Consider the following 22,266-nt stretch of genomic DNA (forward strand, 5'->3'; position numbering starts at 1 on the left):
AACAATTCTTTTGGCATTTAACTGCACTGTTCAATCAATGTGATTTCATATTAGATACCCTAAGCTTTGCAAAGCATTGCACATAGGTGATCTCATTTGTTCCTCATGACAGTCCTATGAGATAGGTGCTAATATTATCCCTACTTTCATAGATGATGAAAGAGAGGCTAAAAATGATTTAAGTGACTTTCCCAGGGTCACACAGTACGTGTACGAGGCAGGATTTGAACTTAGGTTTTCCTGACTATGGGTCTAGCGCTCTCTCCATCATGCCACTTAACTGCTCCTAGTTTACAGTTAGACTTTCATACTATAGAATTCTCTTAACCGTAAGAATTCTCAGGCTCTTTAGGAATTGATGTAAGATGGAATTCTAATTTCAGTCTTTAATAGACAAGATAAGATCCAAATGCTCTTTCTTTTGTTTTACATTATTCACACTGTTAGCTGTTTTCCTGGCATTCTTATCTTTTTATCATAAATTAGAGATAGTGAAATTGAAACAACTTCATTCAGATTCCATACATTCCCATTTGGACCATTTTTCAAGGCTATTTATGCTATTTTAAATGATAAACAAAATTTTATTACTATACTATAATAAATAGTATAATTACTATTATTTTATTACTATATGATAATAGTATAATTACTATTATTTTATACAAAATTTTATTACTATATACATAGTAATGTATATATATATACATATATATATACTATATTTCTAAATTTTCATGCCTTGTGTTCCACCCTGCCATTTTCCATGTTACACTTGTTAGAAAGGAAAGTATTTAAAATATACATATTGCCTCTATGTTTACCATTTATTGTCATTACCAATTTATCAGTAGTTCTTCTCACCCTTTTAAAATATAGGAAGTGGATTCATCTAGTGTTATACAACAGTAATTAATTCAAAGCATGCTTGAAATAATTTCTGTCAGGTCCATGATGGGAAACCCATACTGTCTGCTGGCACTTAAAAAAGCAATCTTTTTTTTCTCTTTCCCCTTTAATTTATGGTGTGGATCTGGCAGTTTTAGACAATCTCTTCAACTTTATCCTCACGTAAGGAAGATTTTGTCTCTCTTCTATATGGTTTCAACTGTTTTGTGATGTTGTTAAGCAAATCAATTTGAAGCATGATCCCAACCCTGAAAAGAAACAAGTTTGTTCTATGCAAGTGACCCATGGGGACCATTTCCAGGCCCCGAAAGGAAAAACTATGTGGGTCCTTACCAGTGTGGCTTCTTTTGTGAACCATGAGCACATTAGGACCGATGCAAATGATCCCACAGATATCACATTTTAGCTTTCCGTTAGGAAGTCGAATGCCTCCAACTCCTGACAAAGCTTTGCTGCCTTGGCCATTGTGTGAACCATTCATTTTCTCTCCCGAGGTATCAAGCATTCGTAAATCCTCCGCACATTCTTCCCCATTCATTTCACAGGCACGCCCATTCTCTTCATCACTCTGAGTCTCTATTTTAACATTACTGGCTGAAAGAAATAATACAGGATGCCACTCAGTTTCATTGCAAAGGAACAACAAACAGAAGACAGTGGCCAAAAAAAAAAAAGACAATCAAATCAAAGTGGGGGCCACTTACTATGTGCACAAGGGGGTCTCAGGGAATATACCAAGGTGAGAGCAGCCACAGATGCGGTGGCTTGGTCTGTGTGGGAAACTTCAGTGGCATTTGGGGCAATATGGAGGGGAAGCCAGGCAGCTGGATACAAAGCATTAGAGCCCATCACTGATGACTTGATTGCATTCCAAATAGATTTGATTGGTATGCATAGGTATGCTCATGTAAAGTTCTCACTTTAAACATTTTCTCATCTATAAAGCATGTGAAAGTTACCACCGAATGGCAAATTACAGTAATGCTGTTTTTTTCCCCCCTAGATCCTTACAAATATTATTAGATGGGGGCAAGGAAATAGAGCTACAAAAATATATACATCTATGCTCAGATACGTGTCTGTGTAAGTTAATTTCTCTCTCTCTATCCTCCCAAATAAAATTTGAATTTCTCCCCTCTTTATAGTGATCTCATTTTTATGAAAGTCCCTGATAGAGAGTAACATTCTAATTCCTCATCATTTGCTGTGCAAAAAAATGAAATCTGCAGATTAAAATGAACAAAATATTTTTTTTCTGAATTATGAGCCAGATTCCTTCTTTGGTTCACTGAGGGGGTGATTATTCTAGTCTATGAATGTCACAGAACTCTAATCATTTCCCCAAGAAAGAAGAGATTGTGGGAGGAGTCTGTATTAATGAAGACAAATTCATTATTGGCTTTGAAACATGTTCAATGAGTCACGTAAATCAAAAATTTCATTTCATTCACACGTTTTGCCTTATAAAGAGCCTTGGAGAAATTTTATTTGCCTTCTTCACAAGTACTGACTCATAACGTACTAATGGAAATCCTTAGTTATGCTGAAAGTTAGACTCAGTCATAAATGCACAGAATAGATCGACATCGTCATACTTTTTGCTAAGGAAAATAATTGTTCTCTAAATATATATCACGATCAAGGCTACTACAGCTTTTTAGACTGATGCTTTAAATAAAATTTAACTAATTTAATCTTCTAACGACTTCACTAAAGTCTGAATCTAATGCCTCCTTTGTAGTGTGCACCCATGCATATGACATGATCTAGAATGTCTACTAATAGTACAATTTCAGACAGGTCCTACCAAGGCAAAAAAGCTTTGAGTATGTGCTCAGTGACTTACTCTGAACATCTAAGAACCATTTGGAAAGAGGGTCTTTAGGACCCAAGAGATGATGAATTGTCTTGGCCATAATAAGTTAATAAAGCTAGTAAATGGTGTAAAGATTATAAACTGTATGGATGGAGACTATCCACACCAATGAAATCTCAGAAGATACTTTTGGATAATCAGTGTGAAACAACATTACACTGATTTGAAACACTGCCAAACTAAATTCCCAAGGCAGAGTTTTACATGAAGCTGAACATTTTTATGACTTTGAAGCAGATCTTGTTAGTAGCTAGTAGTGAAAGCAAAGCTACAGGACAAACACATTTTCGCTCAGCTTTGGTTGAACTCAGTTGTACTATGATCTCTTTGGAGAAAAATCACTATTAAAATATTATCAGTTAATGAACTGGAACCTATGCTATATCCCCTAGGAGGTTCCCAGATATAAGGAAATGATAGGAGGTCTTCTGTCTCTTTCTTTCCATTCCATATTTATGCTATGGATAACTCAGACTCCTAGAATTTCAAGATTCTGCCTTCTGAAAGGCTGAGACAGAAAATAAGTATCATAGAAAAATATTGCAAAAGAAAAAAAGTTGAAGATTCCCAATGTGACTGGAAAAATGAAATAAGATTTTTTTTGGATGACAGAAGAGAAAATGCTACTTGCATTACATGAGAAAAAGAGAAAGGGATCTAAATGTTCTATGTTTGTGCTTTGGGAAACAGTGGGTGAAGATTCGTGAATTCTTTTATAATCTCTGCTATAGGTGTTGTAACATTAATATTAACTGACACTTTGGGGTAAATATATACATCTTCATGACCTGTAACAGTCCACTAAGCTGCTTGGCATGTCAAGGATACAGGAATATCTTAACCGAACTCTGGTTTAACTTGGAAAATTTGAAAATTATTTACTTTGGAGTAGTTCTAGCATGTAGCATGATTTTTGAATGAATCCTAGGGTCCAATGGTCAATATAGCCCTCATTCACAAAGTTCCTAATGGAGTAATAATTTATAAAATCATGTGGCTCTGCCAGAAGTAAAGGTTTGAAGATTTTAGAATAAAGAAATGAATCTATAGCATATTCATAATTGTTCCTATATTTAGCTAAGAATGTTACACCAAGGGGACATTAGTCAAAAGTGGGGTTTATTTTCTCTTTTTATAGGATCTAGAGCAACAGAAGTTCTCAGGGATTATCTAATGCAGTCCTCTCAGTTTAAACAGAAGGTAAACCACGGTGCAACAAAGCAAAGTCCTTTGTCCAGTCAAATAAGGAATAAATAACAATACCAGAATTTTAACTCAATATCCTCTACCTCTAAGTCTTCTACTATATTTCATGTATTGGTTAAAAAGTACATATTATTACTAGCATAAGAAAGATCAATCTGCTTTTCTTTATTATTAATTTTATTAAATTTTTGCTATTAAATTTTATTTTCATTTATTCATTATTATGTTGTTATTATTTATATCATTATTATTTTATTTATTATTATTAAATTAATTAAATGGAATGTTTGTTAAAATAAAATCGTTTTGCTGTATTGTCTAACAGCCCTGATAGCTGGGATGTTTGTTTACTTTTGTAGGACTGCCTGTATTACTCTACGAATAGCAGCAGAACGGTTATCTTCATTTGATGGGCAAAGTGGGACAGGTTGCTTGACTAAGGAGATGGAGCAGAAAGTCTGAAAGAAAACGGGGGAGAAAATGGTACGGGTTCTGACGAATGAATGGTGATCAAGTCTTGGGCATAGCAGGGGTTTTGTGGGCCAGTGGATGATGAATGTGGAACTCCTCGGGGAGGAAGAAGAGGGGCCTAGAGAGAGGAGTAGATCTTTGGCCAATCGTGCTCTGGTTCCTTGTCTGTAAAAGCTGGAATAGAAATAGACACTTACCAGTTGTTTGGACAAGAAAATGAAATAAAAAGGGAAAGAAGGAACCGTCTTTTAAAAGGAGTGTTTGTGGAGCTTGAAGGAAGAGATTGTTTGAAGAAGAATGAATGGGACTGTGAGTCTAAAGACAGGGAATGGATGGGAATGGTCTCTCTGAAGGGGAATGAAGTTGGTGGTAGGAAAGAGGCATTGGGTTAGTATACTCCATTCCGGCCACCAGGAGGCATCCTTGGTACAGAAAAGTTTGGTGACTGTCCATACCACCTGTGGGTGAGTGGGGAGGGGACAAGGAAAAAACAGTCAGTTGCTAGTCCTAAGCAGGGATCCTTCTCAAGAGCCAAGCGTGCCTAGGGAGTACCTGGATGAGAGGCAGAGGTATTCATTCATTTATGTGTGTATATATATATAGATGCAATACATACTGATATGAAATGAATATTTCACAGTATTAAGAGTCTGGGAAATGAAATCACTCACTGAATTTTTGAAAATTATACAAGAGAGCTATCAAATTTAAGTGGCATGAGTTGATCACTCTTCAGAAATAAACTATGCAAATAAAAACATTTAGAGAAAGATATGTATATACACATATATGTGCACATACATACACAGAGAGATAGCAATATATACATTCTATGCTAAATTTTATTTTTTAAAAACTGTGTCTAACGTCTCTGTGTTTATATATAGGAACACCCAAAGAATCATGGCAAAAACTGAATTATGTGACTCAAATCTGAGGTTCCTCAGGCTTAATGAAATAGTATTATAAAAAATTTAACCCTTTCAAGCACCAGTTTTTCACTATTTTAAAAACGATTTCCTTTTCAGATCACATCAAACTTAGTATTATGACTTTACTGTTTCATAAACTCAACTTGCAAAGTTTCTCTAGAACAGAAATTTAAAAAAACCAGGAATACAATTTCAGCATGTAAAGCAGAATCAGAGGGAAGCAAATAAGATTGTGTAAAAATATTTAAAGTAATTTATTTATGATAAACATGCTGAAAGGGATTAACTTTGACAGTTATATTTCTTCACCCTATTAAAAAAGGATAGAATATTGTTAAGTAGGATGTCAGAAACCTGCATAGATATCAGGCCAAAAAAAAAAAAAAGAAAAAAAAATTAAGGCAAAACAAAAATCAAACCTTCCTCCCTCAACAAAACTGCCCCATATAGATTTAGCATAGAGGACAGAAATCTGGGGTCAGTCTGTGTACACCCATTTCTACTGCATCTAGTCCAGTTACCTCTTCAGTGTTGTCTTGTCAGCCTTATTGACCCCTCTGTGCTACTGAATAGTGCAGTTCTCTCCCTCATTTCCAAAACAGTGACCAACTCATGCCACTTTAATTAGGTAGCTATCTTGTACAATTTACAAAAGGTTCAGTAAGTGATTTAATTTCCCAAACTGTTAATACTATGAAATACTCATTCAAAGAAGGTTACAAAGATATGTTTGTTATCAGTTTTGTCCCCTTGCCATTCGACAACTGTTAATAATAAAAAGAAATGGAAATTAACATTTCTTTTGGTTCAACAACATCAATTGGAGAATATTCAGCATGCACCGAGTAATCTAATATATAGCACATTGTTTCACGTCAGCTGAGCTCTAAGATTATCCTCAGGTCCATATTAATATTAGTGAAGGGAGCATTTTAAGTCCTCTACAAATCAATTAAAAAAAACCCTTTTTTTGTTGTTGTTAAAACAGTTTTCAGGGCCTGCCTGTGACAAAAAACTGTTCACGCTGTATCCGGTTTCAAAAGATGCTCATTCTTAGATAGGATCACTGACAATAATAAAAGTAGTGTTTTATGTAACTAATACAATGGTTCCTGCACTCCTGCTACCATGGTTCAAATCCTGGATTTGCTGTTTGCTATCTATGTGACTTCAGACAAGTCACCTGACTTCTGTGGGTTTTTTCATCTGTAAAATAAGAAGGTAGGACCAGATGACCTCTGGGATTTCTTTTAGTCCCAAATCTATGCTCCTGCTTTTCTAACACATTCTCATTATGTGATATGCTACCCAAACATCTAAGAGCACAATTTATATATTTCATTTTATAAATATTACAATTATTGATAAATATTTCCCATAATTCTAAAGTATTTATATTCAAGAAACTTGATGATTTACCTATAAAAGGTCTCATATATGGAGATTTATATATATATATATATCATATATATACACAGATATAAATATTCATTTGCTTATCTATGCCTATATATGTCTACATTAAGAAACGAATCACACATACACAGAGCATGCAACATGCATCGGTTTCCTTGGAAGTACAATTAAATGAATAAAACAGCCAAACTCTTTGTAGTGAATGAAACAAATGGAGGGGGGAATGGCCACTTAAAATGACATATATGATTGTGATAATAAGCTGAAATAGAGAGTTCTCAAAATTATCTGGATAATTCAAAATCACTGAATTTTCTTTGAGGCAAAAGAGTTTTTCCTCAATATTCATCCCAATATTTGAATCATCCCAAATTCAATATGGATTAAATTCACTAGATAATTACTTCACTCTCTATTTCACCTTTCCTATAGTCTTACTGTAGGATTAGATGTAAAATGTTCATCAATGCTAAGTATTAACTGTTTCTGAAAGCATATGGATTCATAAAGATGACAATTTGAAACTTGAGTGATTTAAAATGCTCATATGTTTCATATATTGATTGCCAATTAAATATTAAAGGGCATATGCCACTGGGTTCTTAAAAATGTGTAACACCGAATACTAAGCACTGGAGTGAACAACACCAAGAAAAAATGGGTTCAATGTCAATGGGGTGTCATCTTCTGGAAGCAAATTGTATACTTACGAGAATAAGATTTGGGAATTAATGCGTGAAAATCCCTAAAGCCTTCAGCCCCATATGTAACTGCAATAAAGAAGGCAAACAGGAAGCTGGGTTGTAATATTGCTAGAGAAATATAGTAAAAGTCAAAAAAGATGACATTATCAATTGAAACCACTGCTTACCTAACCACACGGCATAATGTTAATCATCATACGAGGAACACGGAAAAGATATCATAGTCAACAAAATATTTAGGATAGCAATTATCAAACAGCTGAGAGTGGCAATTTGTTGTTCTTACTGGTCTGATACAGGGAAGTTCTCTTAAAGTTTCCACACCATATTACTCTATGGACACCTCTACGATCTATGGTGAACTCTATAAGAGATCTATCAGCAAAAATCATAGATTATTATCTGACTAAGCCTTGCTAGATAAGTCCTAGGGAGTTGCCTGTGGTACAGAGAGATTAAGTAATTTAACCAATTTCTTCCTGATTTCAAGCCCAGAATATTGTCCACTGTGCCACATGGTTTCTCTTCTGTAAGGGTGAGAAAATAACCACCCTGACTCAGTTTTCCCACTTATGTAATGGGAGTATGTGGTAATAGATGACAAGTAATGAGAACAAGGACAAAGATATTTTTTGAAAAGAGGATCTACGGCAGAGGTTTTTAACCTGGGGTTAATGAACTTCTTTTAGAAAATATTACATTAAACCAATTATTTCTAAACATGTTATTAATATAATCCATAACACTAATATTAATTAGATTATTAATTAATACTAGAAAACAGTATGTTTCCTTTATAGTCCTGTGAATTTTAATTCAGAATTTAAAAACATTATTCTGATCATCAGAATGCCAAAGGGTCCCATGTCAGAAAAAGAAAAAAAAGTTAAGGATTTCTCATCTATAAAAATACTTAAACTAGCATAAAATTACCATGTGAAATAAAAGTCTTACTATATAATCATGATATTATTTTGAATTTCAATGGTTTTGTTTTAATAGCAATGATTTTACATGAAAGCCAATCCTCAGATGCAAACTATAGATCACAAAGGCACACATTTGATTTATCAAGTCGTGAAGTCATTTAGTTGTAGCCCTCAACAGGGTGGAAAGCTTGTGTTTACTGCTAAGTAAAATGTTGACCATTCCTAGTGGATAAGGTGTGTAACAGAACTAACTGAGATGCTCTGACACATCCCTTTTTCATTAGACACGTTACTTTCAGAAATGCCACCTATGACTGCAAAGGAATATTTTCCACTGTATTCCTTAGTACTGAACAAATACAATAATATTATCACATTGCTGTTACTTGTGAAATGTAGAAAGTATTTTCAAGGGAATTCATTTGAAAATTTAAGCTTTTGTCAAATTATTTTGGCGGGACTTTTAAACATGGAGAATCATAGAAAAGATAAAATGCTGGAGGCAAGAGCAAGGGTTAGAAGTTGGGTAGTTAGCTAGTGAGGGTGAAAGGATACTTAAAATATTACTGCTTAATTAATTCATGTTTATAAATTTACAAAATTTTAGTGCCAATTTGTCATTTTATTTTGCAGTAAGTTAAGTTGCATATATAATATTGAAGGTAAGTAGCAAACCACAGGGAGTGTACTTTTTAGACTTCACTGAGCATACACAAATACCTATCCTGCCCCCAAACTATATGAGGTTAAAAAAAAACAAAATATGGCAATACCAATTAAATTGATCATTTCCACTATAGAAGTTGTAGGCAGGATAGTTTCATTTGAATCCAAATCACATGATGGTTTCCAAGTTCAAAAGACGAACTGCTCTGAGCTCTCCTATGCTTGATTAGGGTTATTTATAATAACCAGAAATTGCAAAAAATTCACTTTATTCCATTCCATTATGTACAAAATCCAGTAGTAAGTGGCTACCATGCACACTGCTGGTAAATATGCAAATTCTAAAGCTATACATAATAACCAGATCATATTCAGTATACTAAAGGTTCTTTTAGTACATAAGCAACTTCCTTTGAATAAGGAAGGCAGCATTCGAAGCTTCATTTTTCTCTTTCACACTGCCTAGGTACCACTGACAAGCAGGAGTCAATGAAGCTACACACATACTCTTAGACACACAAAAGCATGACAAGATTGACAATGAAACTAGAACTAACGAATGATTTGAAAAAAGTAGCAAAAAGGCGCCACTCCCCTCACTCTAAATAACCTCATATATAATCATCTGAGCCCATGCTGCATCCCTCTAGCAGACTATAAGCTTTATGAAGTCAGAGATTATATCATTTTATCACTGTATTCCTAGCCCTTATGGTTATAGATTTGGAAGGGACCTCAGAGTACATCTAAGCCAAACTTTCATGTTTTACAGATGAGGAAACTGAGGCTCAACGAAGCCAAGTAATAATAACTTTTACAATGAGGCAACTATGTGTCTGGCACTCTGTTAGGTGCTTTGTAAATATTTCATTTGATTCTCACAACAACCTGCAAGGCAGGTGAGATGATGACCCCCATTTTACAGTTGAGGAAATTGAGACAGAAATTAAATGAAGAGTCACACAGGTATTAAGTGTCTGAGCATTTGAACTTATATCTTCCGGATTCCAGGCTTGAAGCATTACCAACTGAACTACCTAGCTGCTCCCAAATCATCTATTACAGGTGAGATTTGAATTCTTCACTCTTTGATTCTTCAGCTTTTTTCTGATAATACTCAGCAGATACTTAACAAGTACCTGAACTGAACTGACTGGGTCCACACTGTCAGTTCTGTTTCCAGAGGCTAACGATGAGAAAATTTACTTCTGTTTGAATCCCCTAGCCAACTAGCCAAAAAGAATTATCTCTCAATTTATGTGTTAATTGCTATAATACAATAAGGTTGATATTTCACTTTCTAGTAGAACTTACTGATTTATTTATAAAAGGCTTTTTGAGTGTCTCATGAAAAGTAGCAATCATAGTTCTTCAAATTATTTCTGGTGTTTTGTGTTGTTTTTTTTTTTTCAGGGCTAAGCTAGAAAAAGTGGGGTAGGTGGGCCATGGTCTGTTTTGTTCCATCCATAAAGGAAGGCTAAGGTCAAGAAACACTGAAGTAGGAAAAGGTCTGCTGCTCCAGAGGTTAAAGCTGTTACAGTGACATGAAGAGCGGGGGTGCGATGGGGTGGAGTGGGGATTTCTTTAAACCTTTACCTCTCTAGATGGCTCAGTAGATGGAGCTAGGTCTAGAGAAGTTAGGTCCTGGTGTCAAATTTGGCCTCAGATGCTTTCTAGTTGTGTGAACCTGGACAGGTCACTTAACTTCCATTACCTAGCTGTTCTGCCTTGGAACCAAGACAGTATTAATTCTAAGTCAGAACATGAGGCCTTAAAAAATAATCTATATAAATTATAAATTTTAAGTCAGAACAGTGATAAAGGCTAGACAATTGGGGTTAAATGTCTTACCCAGGGTCACACAGGTAAGAAGTATCTTGGGCCAAATTCAAACCCAGAACCTCCTGCCTCCAGGCTTGCTCTCTATCCAAGGAACCACCTAGCTCTGAGAATGACTCTTCTTGGGTCACTGACTTCAAAATTTTTTTTTTCATACACATTCAAACTTCTCAAACCTATTTTGGGAAGAAGATAAAGACCTAAGAAGTCAATGCTTTAAATTAAAATTTAGCTTCCTAAATTTACTGAAATTTGCTGTTCTAAATTAAACTAATTTCCATTGGTTTGGAAGAATGCTTTTTATTCCTGGAAACCATTAACCAAGAGTAATCGTTTTCTCAGGTCATTTCATAATTCCTCTAATCAAACTGAGTAGAAGACTGAAAAGAAGAAATTATAACATGTTGGTGATGTCAACAAGCACTTATTAAACACCTACTCTGTACCAGGCACTGAGCTAAGTGCTAGGTAAACAATGAAAGGAATATGATAGCTCTTTTTGGTGTATACTTGGTTGTGTGAACAATTTTAGAACTGCTATAGCCTCTGTCATTTCAGATAAAAAGACAATCCTTTGAAAACTGAAAATAATCGTATTTCATATGCAAGTTGAAATTTGGCTTATAATATTCTCTATGAGGTGGTAAAAAGATTTAGTTAAGTTAGAATAAAATGGGAAGTATACTTCTATACATATTCTTTAAACTATGTTAGCCCTTCCCACCTATTCAGGTCATTAATCTCATATTTCACTACATTAAATAGGATTTGAAGTGGCTTTTGTAGCTTCTACATATTTGGCATTTAATGTGTTAATTTCCTAAAATTGCCATGTTGTTACTAATCTGACCATCAAGTTAGGAAGGTAGACACTGGAGAAAGTGAAGGGAAGATATTTTATATTAGTGAATAAATACACTAATATATTTACATTAGAGTCAATTCAATCCACCTTCTAACTTTAGGCAAATCATTTTCTCTCTATTTGCCTCAGTTTTTTTCATCTGTAAAAATAAGAATTCTTGGTAAGATGGCCTCTGAGGTCCCTTAAATCTTCATGACAAATTCAACAAATATGTCATACATTCCTACTGTGTATCAATGACACGTTGCTCATATCTGGGGAAACAAAAACAAAAATGACTAGGCTAGAAAGAGAGAATTTACAGTTTAGTAGGAGTAATAGAATCTGGGCTCATGTGAAGTAAATGCAAAGCATATACAAAGTGATTCAGAGAGATGTCAAGAGCAATTAGAGCAATTCTGTGAATCAGTCATCTATAATCTTTTAATAAGAAAGTTTTCTTTTGAAAGGCTGAGCAAAGGAGCCTTGTGTTCTGCGTACAGAAAGGCTTGGCAATGTATCTCTAGAACCAGTTGACCAGCCTTGCTAGTTTGGATTCATCATTGGGATTATCACAGGTGATGAATAATTTGAATATGACACATATAAGCGCTATTTGCTTGATTGTGACCTGCTTTGGTGAATGAAAAATGCCCACACCAGTGAAATCAAAGGTCCTTGAACTTTTGATGCTATTGACTATAAATCAAATATAGAAACCACTTTTCTTGTGTAAATTTGCATTCAATATTCTGTTTCTTAAGGAGGTAAAAGGCTTATGACATACCTCTCACAGAGCTATACCATAACGTATACTACTCTCATAGAAGGGACAACCAAGAGGCCGAAGAGATAAAATCTCACTCTCTTTCTTATCTCTATTTTCCAATATCTTCCAGCATTTCTTCTTTATTGGATTCTTGTTCTTCTATTTCTTCTCTTCCATCGTAGAACCACAACTGGAATGGACCTCAGAGGACATCTAGTCCAGTTCTCTGATTTCAAGGGTAAGGAAACTGAAAGGGGGGCTTAAATAATTTGTTCAAGGTGACACAAGGAATACGGATAGAAAGTAGAATTTAAACTCAGTTCCATTGACTTCAGAACCCTTCTATATTCTTTCTATTATAATGTACTCTCATATCAAATGCACATCACCCGAATTTTGCAAGAACTTTCACTTGAACTTGCTTCCCCCTTTGGCTATTCCTCCACTTCCTTTTTCACTACACAATTTCTTAAGTGAGAGATCCATGTCTGTTATCTCTATTTCTTCCCCCCTTAGCCTCTCCAAAACCCCACTATACTCAGCAATGTTAAACTGCCCTATTAAAAGTCATCAATGACCTCTTTAATAAACAACCATCCCTTAGTGGGATAAAATTTCTTCTTATATTAAATTTAAATCTGGTTCCTTTAGCACCCTTTAGACACTGATCCTAATTCTGTCCTCTCCTACAGTAAAGAGCATTTAAAAATGTAGAAGATATCTTTCTTGTCTAGGCAAATATTTCTAGTTCCTTAAATTGTTTTTGGGAGGGTTTTAAGTCTCCTTATAATATTGATTTCCCTGTGAATAAGCTTTGTGTATTAATCTCTTTCTAAAAATTTGGTGTCCAGAATTAAAAATTGTGTCTGACCAGCACAGAATATATCTTGATATAGATGCTACATTTCTGTCAATGCAGCTGAAGATCATATTAACTTTTTTTTGGCAACCCTCTCATACTAGCCCACTAAAACCTTATGTCTTTTATTCCTATGAATTAGCAATGTGTCCTCCATCCTGTATTTGGAGTTAATTTTTTTCATATATAAAGGATAGGACCTTCTCTTTATACTCAGCATTCCTATGTCACATTACTTGTACCCTTTGTTATTAGTACCTGATGGTGAGGCAATAGAGGAGGTCAAAACAGTGGCCACAGAATGTGCTGCAGCAGGTACAGAAAAAGATACAAAAAAACAGTTGATTTCTCCTGCTTCTGGATATTGTATCAGAGGTCTAGTAATCAAGACTGGAGGTGAGTCTGTGTATTCTATTTAGGACTTAAAGGTCACTGTCCTAGAGGAATAGGATTGCCCCCTGGGTTCCCCTAATTCCATGTTGGCAAACCTATGGCACACGTGCCTATGCATGCCAGAGGAGGCTACTCTGTTCCCTTTATCCATGATGCCCAGGGACTTTTCTTACATGACACACCCCTCTGCCCAGCAGCCCAATGGGGGCACTTCCTCCATCCCCTGTCTGGGGCAAGGTGGGGGGCTCACATGGGCATGAGGATTGCAGTTTGGGCATTCGATCTCTAAAAAGGTTCACCATCACTGACCTAATCCATCTATTTTAGGAGGGCTGCTCATTTGTACTCTCTGATAATGAAATTACATAGTATGGGTGGTCCAAAATAAGTCTGCTGAAATAGGCTCACATATGAGCTAGTAGCTTCTGACTGGTCACCTTACATCACCCTCAGCTAAAAGGGGATCATGAGTACCTCTGTGGTTTATACCTGTTGTAAGAACTCATAATTGATTTTGTAGTCATAGCAATTTGCGTACAATGATTTCCCTTATTAGACTGTATGGCCCTCAAATTATTTGTAAAGAAGAACTACATTTTCTTTATCTTCATTTTGTCTTGCTGCTTATCACAGTACTTCATACAAAGCAGGCACTTATTATTATCCCCATCAAAATCCATGCTGGTAGATTCAGTCCATTACTCTTGTCCTTTGAGAGCTCATTAGTTCTATCATTTGAAAAAATTCTAGAACATATAACTAAAAGGATGGCTTATAAGCATATAAGCACTTAGAAACTAGCTAATCACTACAAGCCAGCATGGGTTCATCAAGAAAATGTCATGTGTCAGGTGTGGCTGCAAACATCTGTAATTCAGGGAGGATGAGGCTAGTAGTTCACTTGATTTCTTGCAGTTCTGATCAATTGTTGGGTTATGCCAATCATTTGCCTGCACTAATATGGGGAGACCCCAAGAGTTGGGGGCAACCAGCCTGCTTAAGGAGGGGCAAAAGACCTTGATTTGAAATGGAGCAGGTCAAAGCTTCCATGCTGATGAGCCCATGAATGGATGCTGTACTTCTATTCTGAGATAGGGAGGGAGGGAAGGAAGAAAGGAAAGAAGGAATAAAGGAGGGAGTGAGGGAAAGAGGGAGGAAGGAAAAAGAGAATAACTTTTTTAATTCTAAGAATATAATGTCTATCTGTACTTTGGTTTCTCACAGTATCCTCAGGAATAAGGAATATATGTCAGGAAATGTGTAATCGGTATGATGGATCTTCTGAAACTAGATGAATTGGAGTATATCAAAGAATAGATTCATGTCTACAAAGAGTGACAGAACTAGGGAAACAGATCATATAGTGCCTCACGGATCATCATTTTTTATCAGTAACTTGGACAGAGGCATTGATGCCATAGTTATCAAATTTGTAGAAGACATAATGTTTCAGAGGGATAGCTATATACTAGGTAACAGAACTGGGATCCAAAAAAGACTTCAAAATGCTATTAAGATGGGTAAAATTTAATAAGGTGAAATGTAATACATCTGAGTTCAAATATAACAATTTTTAAAACACAGAGGTGGGGTCATTGTACAGACAACAGTTCATATGAAAAAGATCTGGAAGTCTCAGTGAACTGCAAGCTTAATATGAGTCAACAATGTGTTGTAGCATCCAAAGAAACAAACACTATTATGATGGATATTATCTAAAACTAGAGGAGTTATAGTTCTGCCATATTTTGCCCTCATGGAGGCAAAGTTTTATTCCTTGGAGTTACATTTTTAAAAAAGGATATTGACAAGCTGAAAGAGACCTGTTATCTAATGGGACTGCCTGAAGAACTTGAGAAATTTAGCTGGGATGAAGAGGTTAGCTATCTTGTGAAAGATATGTATTATGCCAGGCCATAGAGAGCAAAACTAGGAGCAGTGGGAAGTTACAGGGAAGTAAATTTTTGCTGAATATAAAGAAGACAACTTTCTTGCTCAATAAGAGCTCTCTAAAAGTATAATAAAGTGCTTTAGGAGTTAGTGAGAGATCCCCATTGAAGGAAGTCTCTAAGCAGAAGCTGGATGATCACTTCCAGGGAATTTCTTTTCAAGTATGGATTGGATTAGAGGAGACACACTATGGCCCAATGTAAAAAGTACTGCTTTTGGAGTCAGAGAACACAGGGTCGCCTCCTGCCCCCTGACACTTTCTACCTTTGTGACCATGAGTAAATTACTTAACCTCTGTGGGCCTCAGTTTCCCAATTTATAAACAAGGCAACTAGACTGCATAGTTACCATAGTCCTTTCAGCCATAAATTTCTGTCTTGGAAAAATTGTGTTAGCTTTCCTAGCTTGATATCACTTAGAAATTTCATATATGTAAATTCACACATAGACCCACATATAAAGTTTTTCTTATCTAAATCACTGATCAGTATGTTGAACAGAACACAGACAAGACTAGAGCTCTAGGGTTTCCTTCCTCTGGCTGTCTTTAATCCATTAATCAACACTTATCTACTCATTTTAACCCTTACACATTCACCTTACTATTATCCCATCCACATTTCTTCACTTGGTCTGCATTACTGTAAAAGACTTTGTCAAATACCTTTTAGAAACCAAAATATAGTGTGCCTTTAGCTGCCATCTGATCTAGTTAGTCAAAAAAGAAAATGAGATTTTCACAGTGTCTTTTTCGCTTGCCCCCTTTTCCAAGTACTTATAAATAATTCCTCTAATATTAATATAGTTTGATAGCTGGAAGGGACCCTTGAAGCCCCTTCATTTTACAATTGAGGAAACTGAGGCCCAATGAAATTAAGAAGCTAAGTATTAAAGGGGGATTTGAACTCACAGCCTCTGGATCTGGATTTAAGATTTGATTTGTGTCTCAGATACTTACTAGCTGTGTGATCCTGGACAAATCATTTAATTCTTAATCTCTGCAGCTCAGTTTCCTCATCTCTAAAATGACAGGGGTTAGACAATGTCCTCTAACGTCCCTTCCAATTATAAATCTCTGGATTTATGATCCTCTGGTTCTTCAGAGCAGTCTAGCAATAAGATCTGTAAACTCTTTGGGTATCCTGGAGCCAGTAGACAAAGTAACGTTTAGAAAAGCCAGGTAGCACTTTACAAGCCCCTTATTCACAACTCGCCTCAGTTCCCTCATATTTCTTCTACCCTTTCTCAACTAAAGATGATCCTTGTTGATAGAAAAGGCAGAAATATCAGTTGAGTAAAAGGAATTTTATTTCATTTCTGTTGCCCTTAATATTAAACTCTTATCAGCAAAGTCAATTCTTTCTTTATCCTTCTTGATCTAAACATAGCTTTAAAATCCCTCCTTTTATAGTCCTCAGTATTTTCCCCAAGTTGTTGTTCTATTATTCAACTTTCTTGGCGAGATTCTTCTAGGTCCTTGCCATCCTTGGAAGTCTTCCTTGGTAACTTTAGATGCCCCTGCTTCCATCTTTTACACATGATCTTCGTGCTTCTGTGTTCATCAAAGAACTCTCTATTATTGTTATTCAACATCCAAAATGTTCATCTCTACTCCTGTCCTCTCAGTCAATTTCCAATCTCTATCTTCAACTAAATAATGGATTTTCCACTTGGATGTGTTTCTATTTTCTCAAACTCAGAAAACTCAAAATGAAGATCATCATTTCCTGATACTCTCACCACCCCAAATTAGCTCCCTCTTCTAACTTCCCACAAAGTCACCAACATACTTAAAGGCATCTTTGATATAGTTCACTACATGATCATCATAATCAATCACCAAGTTTGTTAATTCTTCCTTAGGAAATATCGCATGTTTTTCCCTTCCATTTCTATCCTATCCCATTCCTCCACCTTAGTGTAGGAGCTGATCTTCCTTTTTGTATTATTTGACTAGCCTTTCAGATAGTCAGGAGACTTTCCAGCCTCTCCTCTCTCTATTCCAAAAATTCTGGCACACTGACATATTCATCATTGTGAACAGCATTTTTATCACATTAATCCTGACTCCAAATATTTAATGAATTTTCACTTGGTGTATGATAAAACAAAAAAATCCTTTGCCTAATATTACTGTTCTCTAATTTGGTGCCACATTTTTTCCTAACCCAATTTTCCAACCTTCAACTCAATTTGAACATTTCACTCCAGCCTGTAAAAACATGACAAAGATTCTCCCTCAATGACACCCCATCCCTCTATCCCAATCCTTTAGGAACAGTTTGAATTTCTCTACCAGGCTGAAGTCCTGACTCCTACAAGTCTACATTGATCTCTTCCTATTCAGTTCTGCTATAATACTTACTGTCTTTGCACCGATCTTTTATTATTTTGAATTGCTTTTTAGCTATTTCACATATGTGTAACTTGTATCTAAATAAGACCATTGGAAGATACCATTCTCTCAGAGATTCAGATATTAGAGTTAGAAAGGACCTAAGCCATTCTCTATAGTCCAATTCATAGCAGAAAAGGAATCCCCATTACAACAGATCCCCAAAAAATCATTCAGCATCTTATTGAAGACCTCTAATGAGATGAACTCAAGATGGTACAGTAGATAGAGCTCTGGCCCCAGTCAGGAAGGTCTGGATTAAAATCCAGTTACTGACACTAGCTGTGTGACCTTAGACAAGTCTCTTAACTACTGCCACTAACTAGTAGAGAAGTCTCTTAACTATTGCCACTAACTATTTCTCCTTACTCAAGAGTTACACCTTACTGAATTCCCTTCATGATTTCTTTACCATTTTGTTTGACTGAAAAATAAGATGGATTGTTCACATGGTAAGAGTGAAGTTTAAGAGATTAGCTGTCCAAGTATGTACTGATATTCTAGAAATGTCAGGAGAAAGTGAAGAATGTTCCATCTAGCATATCACCATCCCATGAGGCGAACTCATGGAAGATATGGACAAGAGTTACACAGGATGGGCAGAAATGGATAAGTTGAGATCTGCATCATTGGAGGGAACATTCAAATCAAAGAGACCCCAGATCTATCGGAGTATTATTTTGAAATTTTCAAGCACTCAAAATATTCTTGTAAAAGGTTGGGTATACAGATGTAAGTAAAACCTGCAGAGAAAAATTAGATCTTTTTGTTGATACCAAGAGCTCTGGCTGTTGCAATCCAGAGGTCTAGGACCTTGAGATACAAGAGGTTCTGAGTTTCAATCCTATGTCTGACACATACTCTTGGGCAAATCACTAATTTTCCCTGTACAATGAGGGATTACACACACACACACACACACACACACACACACACACACACACACACACACACATATATATATATATATAACTTTTTTAGTTTTTTTGTCCTTTTAATTTTCTGAAGTTGTGTTTTTATGCAAAAAGTGGTATAGACTTTGCCTCATTTTAAAACACCGGGTTAAGGAAGAAGGAGGAAAACAAAACACAAACACATACACACACACACAAACCTGCTGATTTTATAACCTTAATTTCCCTATATTAAAAGGAAAAAATGTTCCAACAGTAATGAAAAAGCTAAAGAGAAAAGTTCTGTCTGTTGTAGCTATTTTTCCTTCAACTGGCCAGAAGAACCTATATATATTATATTATGTATAGTATAATATATATAATATCTGAGATTCCTTCCAGCTTTAGATACTATGAGCAATTCATTTTTCAATTTTAGAGGGGACAAAATCTTCTCATTTGTGACAAAGCATTCATTTAATTTGGAAAGTACAATTCTTTGAATTGTCATTTTTTTAGTGTCAACTTCCAGCACGTGCTTACTGGGATGCTTTTTGATGCAATCTTCCCATTATGTGCCAGTGAGGAAACAAGGTCAGGGAAATACATATTGCTTTATAACTTAAGTAACCTTCTTCCAGCACACCACCCAGTTCATGCTAATGTTCCAGAAATGTTTTCCTAATAGAGGTGTCAAAATAATATAAAAAATTACTCTGACATCTCCAGAATGCTACAGATTTACCCGTATCTCTTTCACCTTAATCATAGTGCTGGTAATTACTAATGCTGAGTTAAGGGCAATATGGTTCCCCATTGGAGAGTAACAGAGATGATTAAGTGAAGGTTCACTGTAAGAAATCACAGGATTAAGAGTAGGGGATTGGGGCACTAAAGATTATCTAATACAATCCTTTCATTTTACAGATGAAGAAAGTAAGACTTTAAGAAATGAACTGACTTGCTCAAGATACATGGGCAGTAAGTGACAAAGCCAGGATTACAAGCTCAGGTTCCATGTCATCATACTTAATATTCCTTCTACTACGTTAAGATGTCTCTCAGTAGGAGCTGCCAAGGATTTCTTTGGATAAATCAATATAATGGCATTTTATCCCTCTTCAGGAATCCAAGTTCCACCAGGTTGAATGAAGAGGCAAAAAGTAGTGGTTGGAGGCAACAGGTGAAAAAAGGCTTGCCTGTTCCTATCATCAGAGAAGTCTCAAGGAAGACTTTAAACCAAGATGCATTTGTGTTAGGATAGTAATGGGAAGAATGTGGTGGAATTTATTAGAGCTTCCAAAGTTGAATTTTTACTTTAGTTCCGGATAATAGTTATATAGAATATTGAAAGGGATAGATATCTTCAAAAGCTCCCAGTTGAGTTTGTGAAAAACTGTCAAATCTGAAATGATCCTTTTCAATTCTATCATCCTTCAAACCTCATCTTCAATTGGTCAAACTCTTGAATAATTTGTGTTATAACAAATCTGTTGATCCTAAATGCTGGTTCTCTAAAGGTACACTATTCCCTAAGCAGTCCAAAAGGGAAAAGAGAAGTAAAGGCTTTATTGAAATTGGGTAAGATTTATTTGATTTCATTAGGATGACAAAATAAAAACACAGATTTATATGAATGTATATGCATATACATATGTGTATTGATATCTCACTAAATTTTCATGTGTATAGTGTATATACAAAGAGCTAACACACAATACAATGACATAAAACTAACATAAATTAAGAGATATAACTGAAAAATACCATATTATGTGACAGGAATTGAATATTGTAACCTGATGATTGGATTGTAAAACAGAGTTGTCTTAAGTAATAATACTAATAGTTGTTACATAATCTCAAATTTAGCTTTTAACATAAGTAGATCTTAGATTTTTAGCTAAATATTAAACTAAAACACCCTTGATATTTATATTCAAGTTATTGAATTAATAAAGTTAATAAAATTAAAAATAAATGAAAAATGAAAAATAATAAAAAAAAGAAAAAAGAAAATAAATCCAAAGGTGAGAGGTGGTCAAATTGACCAAACGTTAAAATTTAAATGTAAGCTTTTATACCTTGGAAATTAGCAAATAATAAAAATTGTGTCTTGATTTATTTTTATATTAATTGAGTAGGACTAGATGACTTCAGGGTCTCTAAATCTATGATCTTATAATTAAGAATTTCAGGATCATTGTAGGATCAACAAAACATCCTTCTCAACTGACCCCCTGTACCATCTTTGTCTCTTGAAATGGGATAAATGGGTAAAACAAATGGGTAAAACTTTCCTAAAGATGCTAAGACTAGGTTTTCTTTTATTTTAGCAAACACAGTATACATAGTGCTGCACTTAGAATCAGGAAGACCTGAATTCAAATCCTGTCTCAGATGCTTACTAGCTGCAATGACTCGGGACAAATCACCTAACCTTTCTCAGTCTTAAGTTTCCTCATCTGGAAAAGAGGAATATTAAAAGTACCTATCTCATAGGGTTATGAAGATTAAATAAGGCAATTACCTAAAGCACTTTGTAAACTTTAAAGCACTTTACAAGTGTTAGCTATTACTAGACTTGATAATCATCATAATAGCTTAGAAATAAACACCTGATCAATCATGGGGAACAGGTAATCAATGTATGTTGTTAAACACCAATCTGAAGAGAGGAAGGAGGAGAAATGTCCACTTCAGAAAGTTTTTCACATGCTGTGGTATGACCAGGCACCTGCCTCTTTAGAGTTTGAACAATACAATTTCCTATTTTTCATGGAAGAGTTGACAGGAGCAAAAGGAATCTCAATGAGAAAGACTGCTTAGCAAAAGAAAAAAAGTTCCCCATAAAAGCTTCCTTTTGATTCAAGTCAACAGTTGATATATATTACTTTGTAGCAGTAGATTCTGAATAATGTTTTAAGTCATTTTTTAAGCAATGAGTTTTATTCTCCCATATATACAATAGAGGACAAACAGATCAAGTGATACTCTGGTACCCAGGAAATGCATTTAAAAAACAAATGAACAAACTCAGCCTAGAAGAAAGACTCAACCATCTTGGTCATAATCCTCTCAGGAGAATCTATGGGAAATCAAGAACAAAAATCACCCGGGATGAGAAGTTGGGAAACCCCATATTGGTGAGAGCACAGAACCACTGAAGTGATGAAATATGTACCAAGGCATGCAAGTTTTCTCAAAATAGAAGG

At 35.3% G+C, this 22,266-nt stretch overlaps 1 protein-coding gene across 1 annotated transcript in view; it reads right to left on the reverse strand.

Moving 5' to 3' along the window:
- IKZF1 (IKAROS family zinc finger 1) overlaps window positions 1-22,266 on the reverse strand; it is a 124,536-nt gene that overhangs the window by 22,326 nt on the left and 79,944 nt on the right. Inside the window, exons 4-5 of the mRNA XM_044671580.1 lie at window positions 7,521-7,580; window positions 1,243-1,503 (exon numbers count right to left, since the gene is read on the reverse strand). Coding sequence (XP_044527515.1) covers window positions 1,243-1,503; window positions 7,521-7,580 — 321 coding nt within the window. The remainder of the gene's footprint in view (window positions 1-1,242; window positions 1,504-7,520; window positions 7,581-22,266) is intronic.

The sequence above is a fragment of the Gracilinanus agilis genome, chromosome 1 (genome assembly GCF_016433145.1).
Source record: "Gracilinanus agilis isolate LMUSP501 chromosome 1, AgileGrace, whole genome shotgun sequence".
NCBI lineage: Eukaryota > Metazoa > Chordata > Mammalia > Didelphimorphia > Didelphidae > Gracilinanus > Gracilinanus agilis.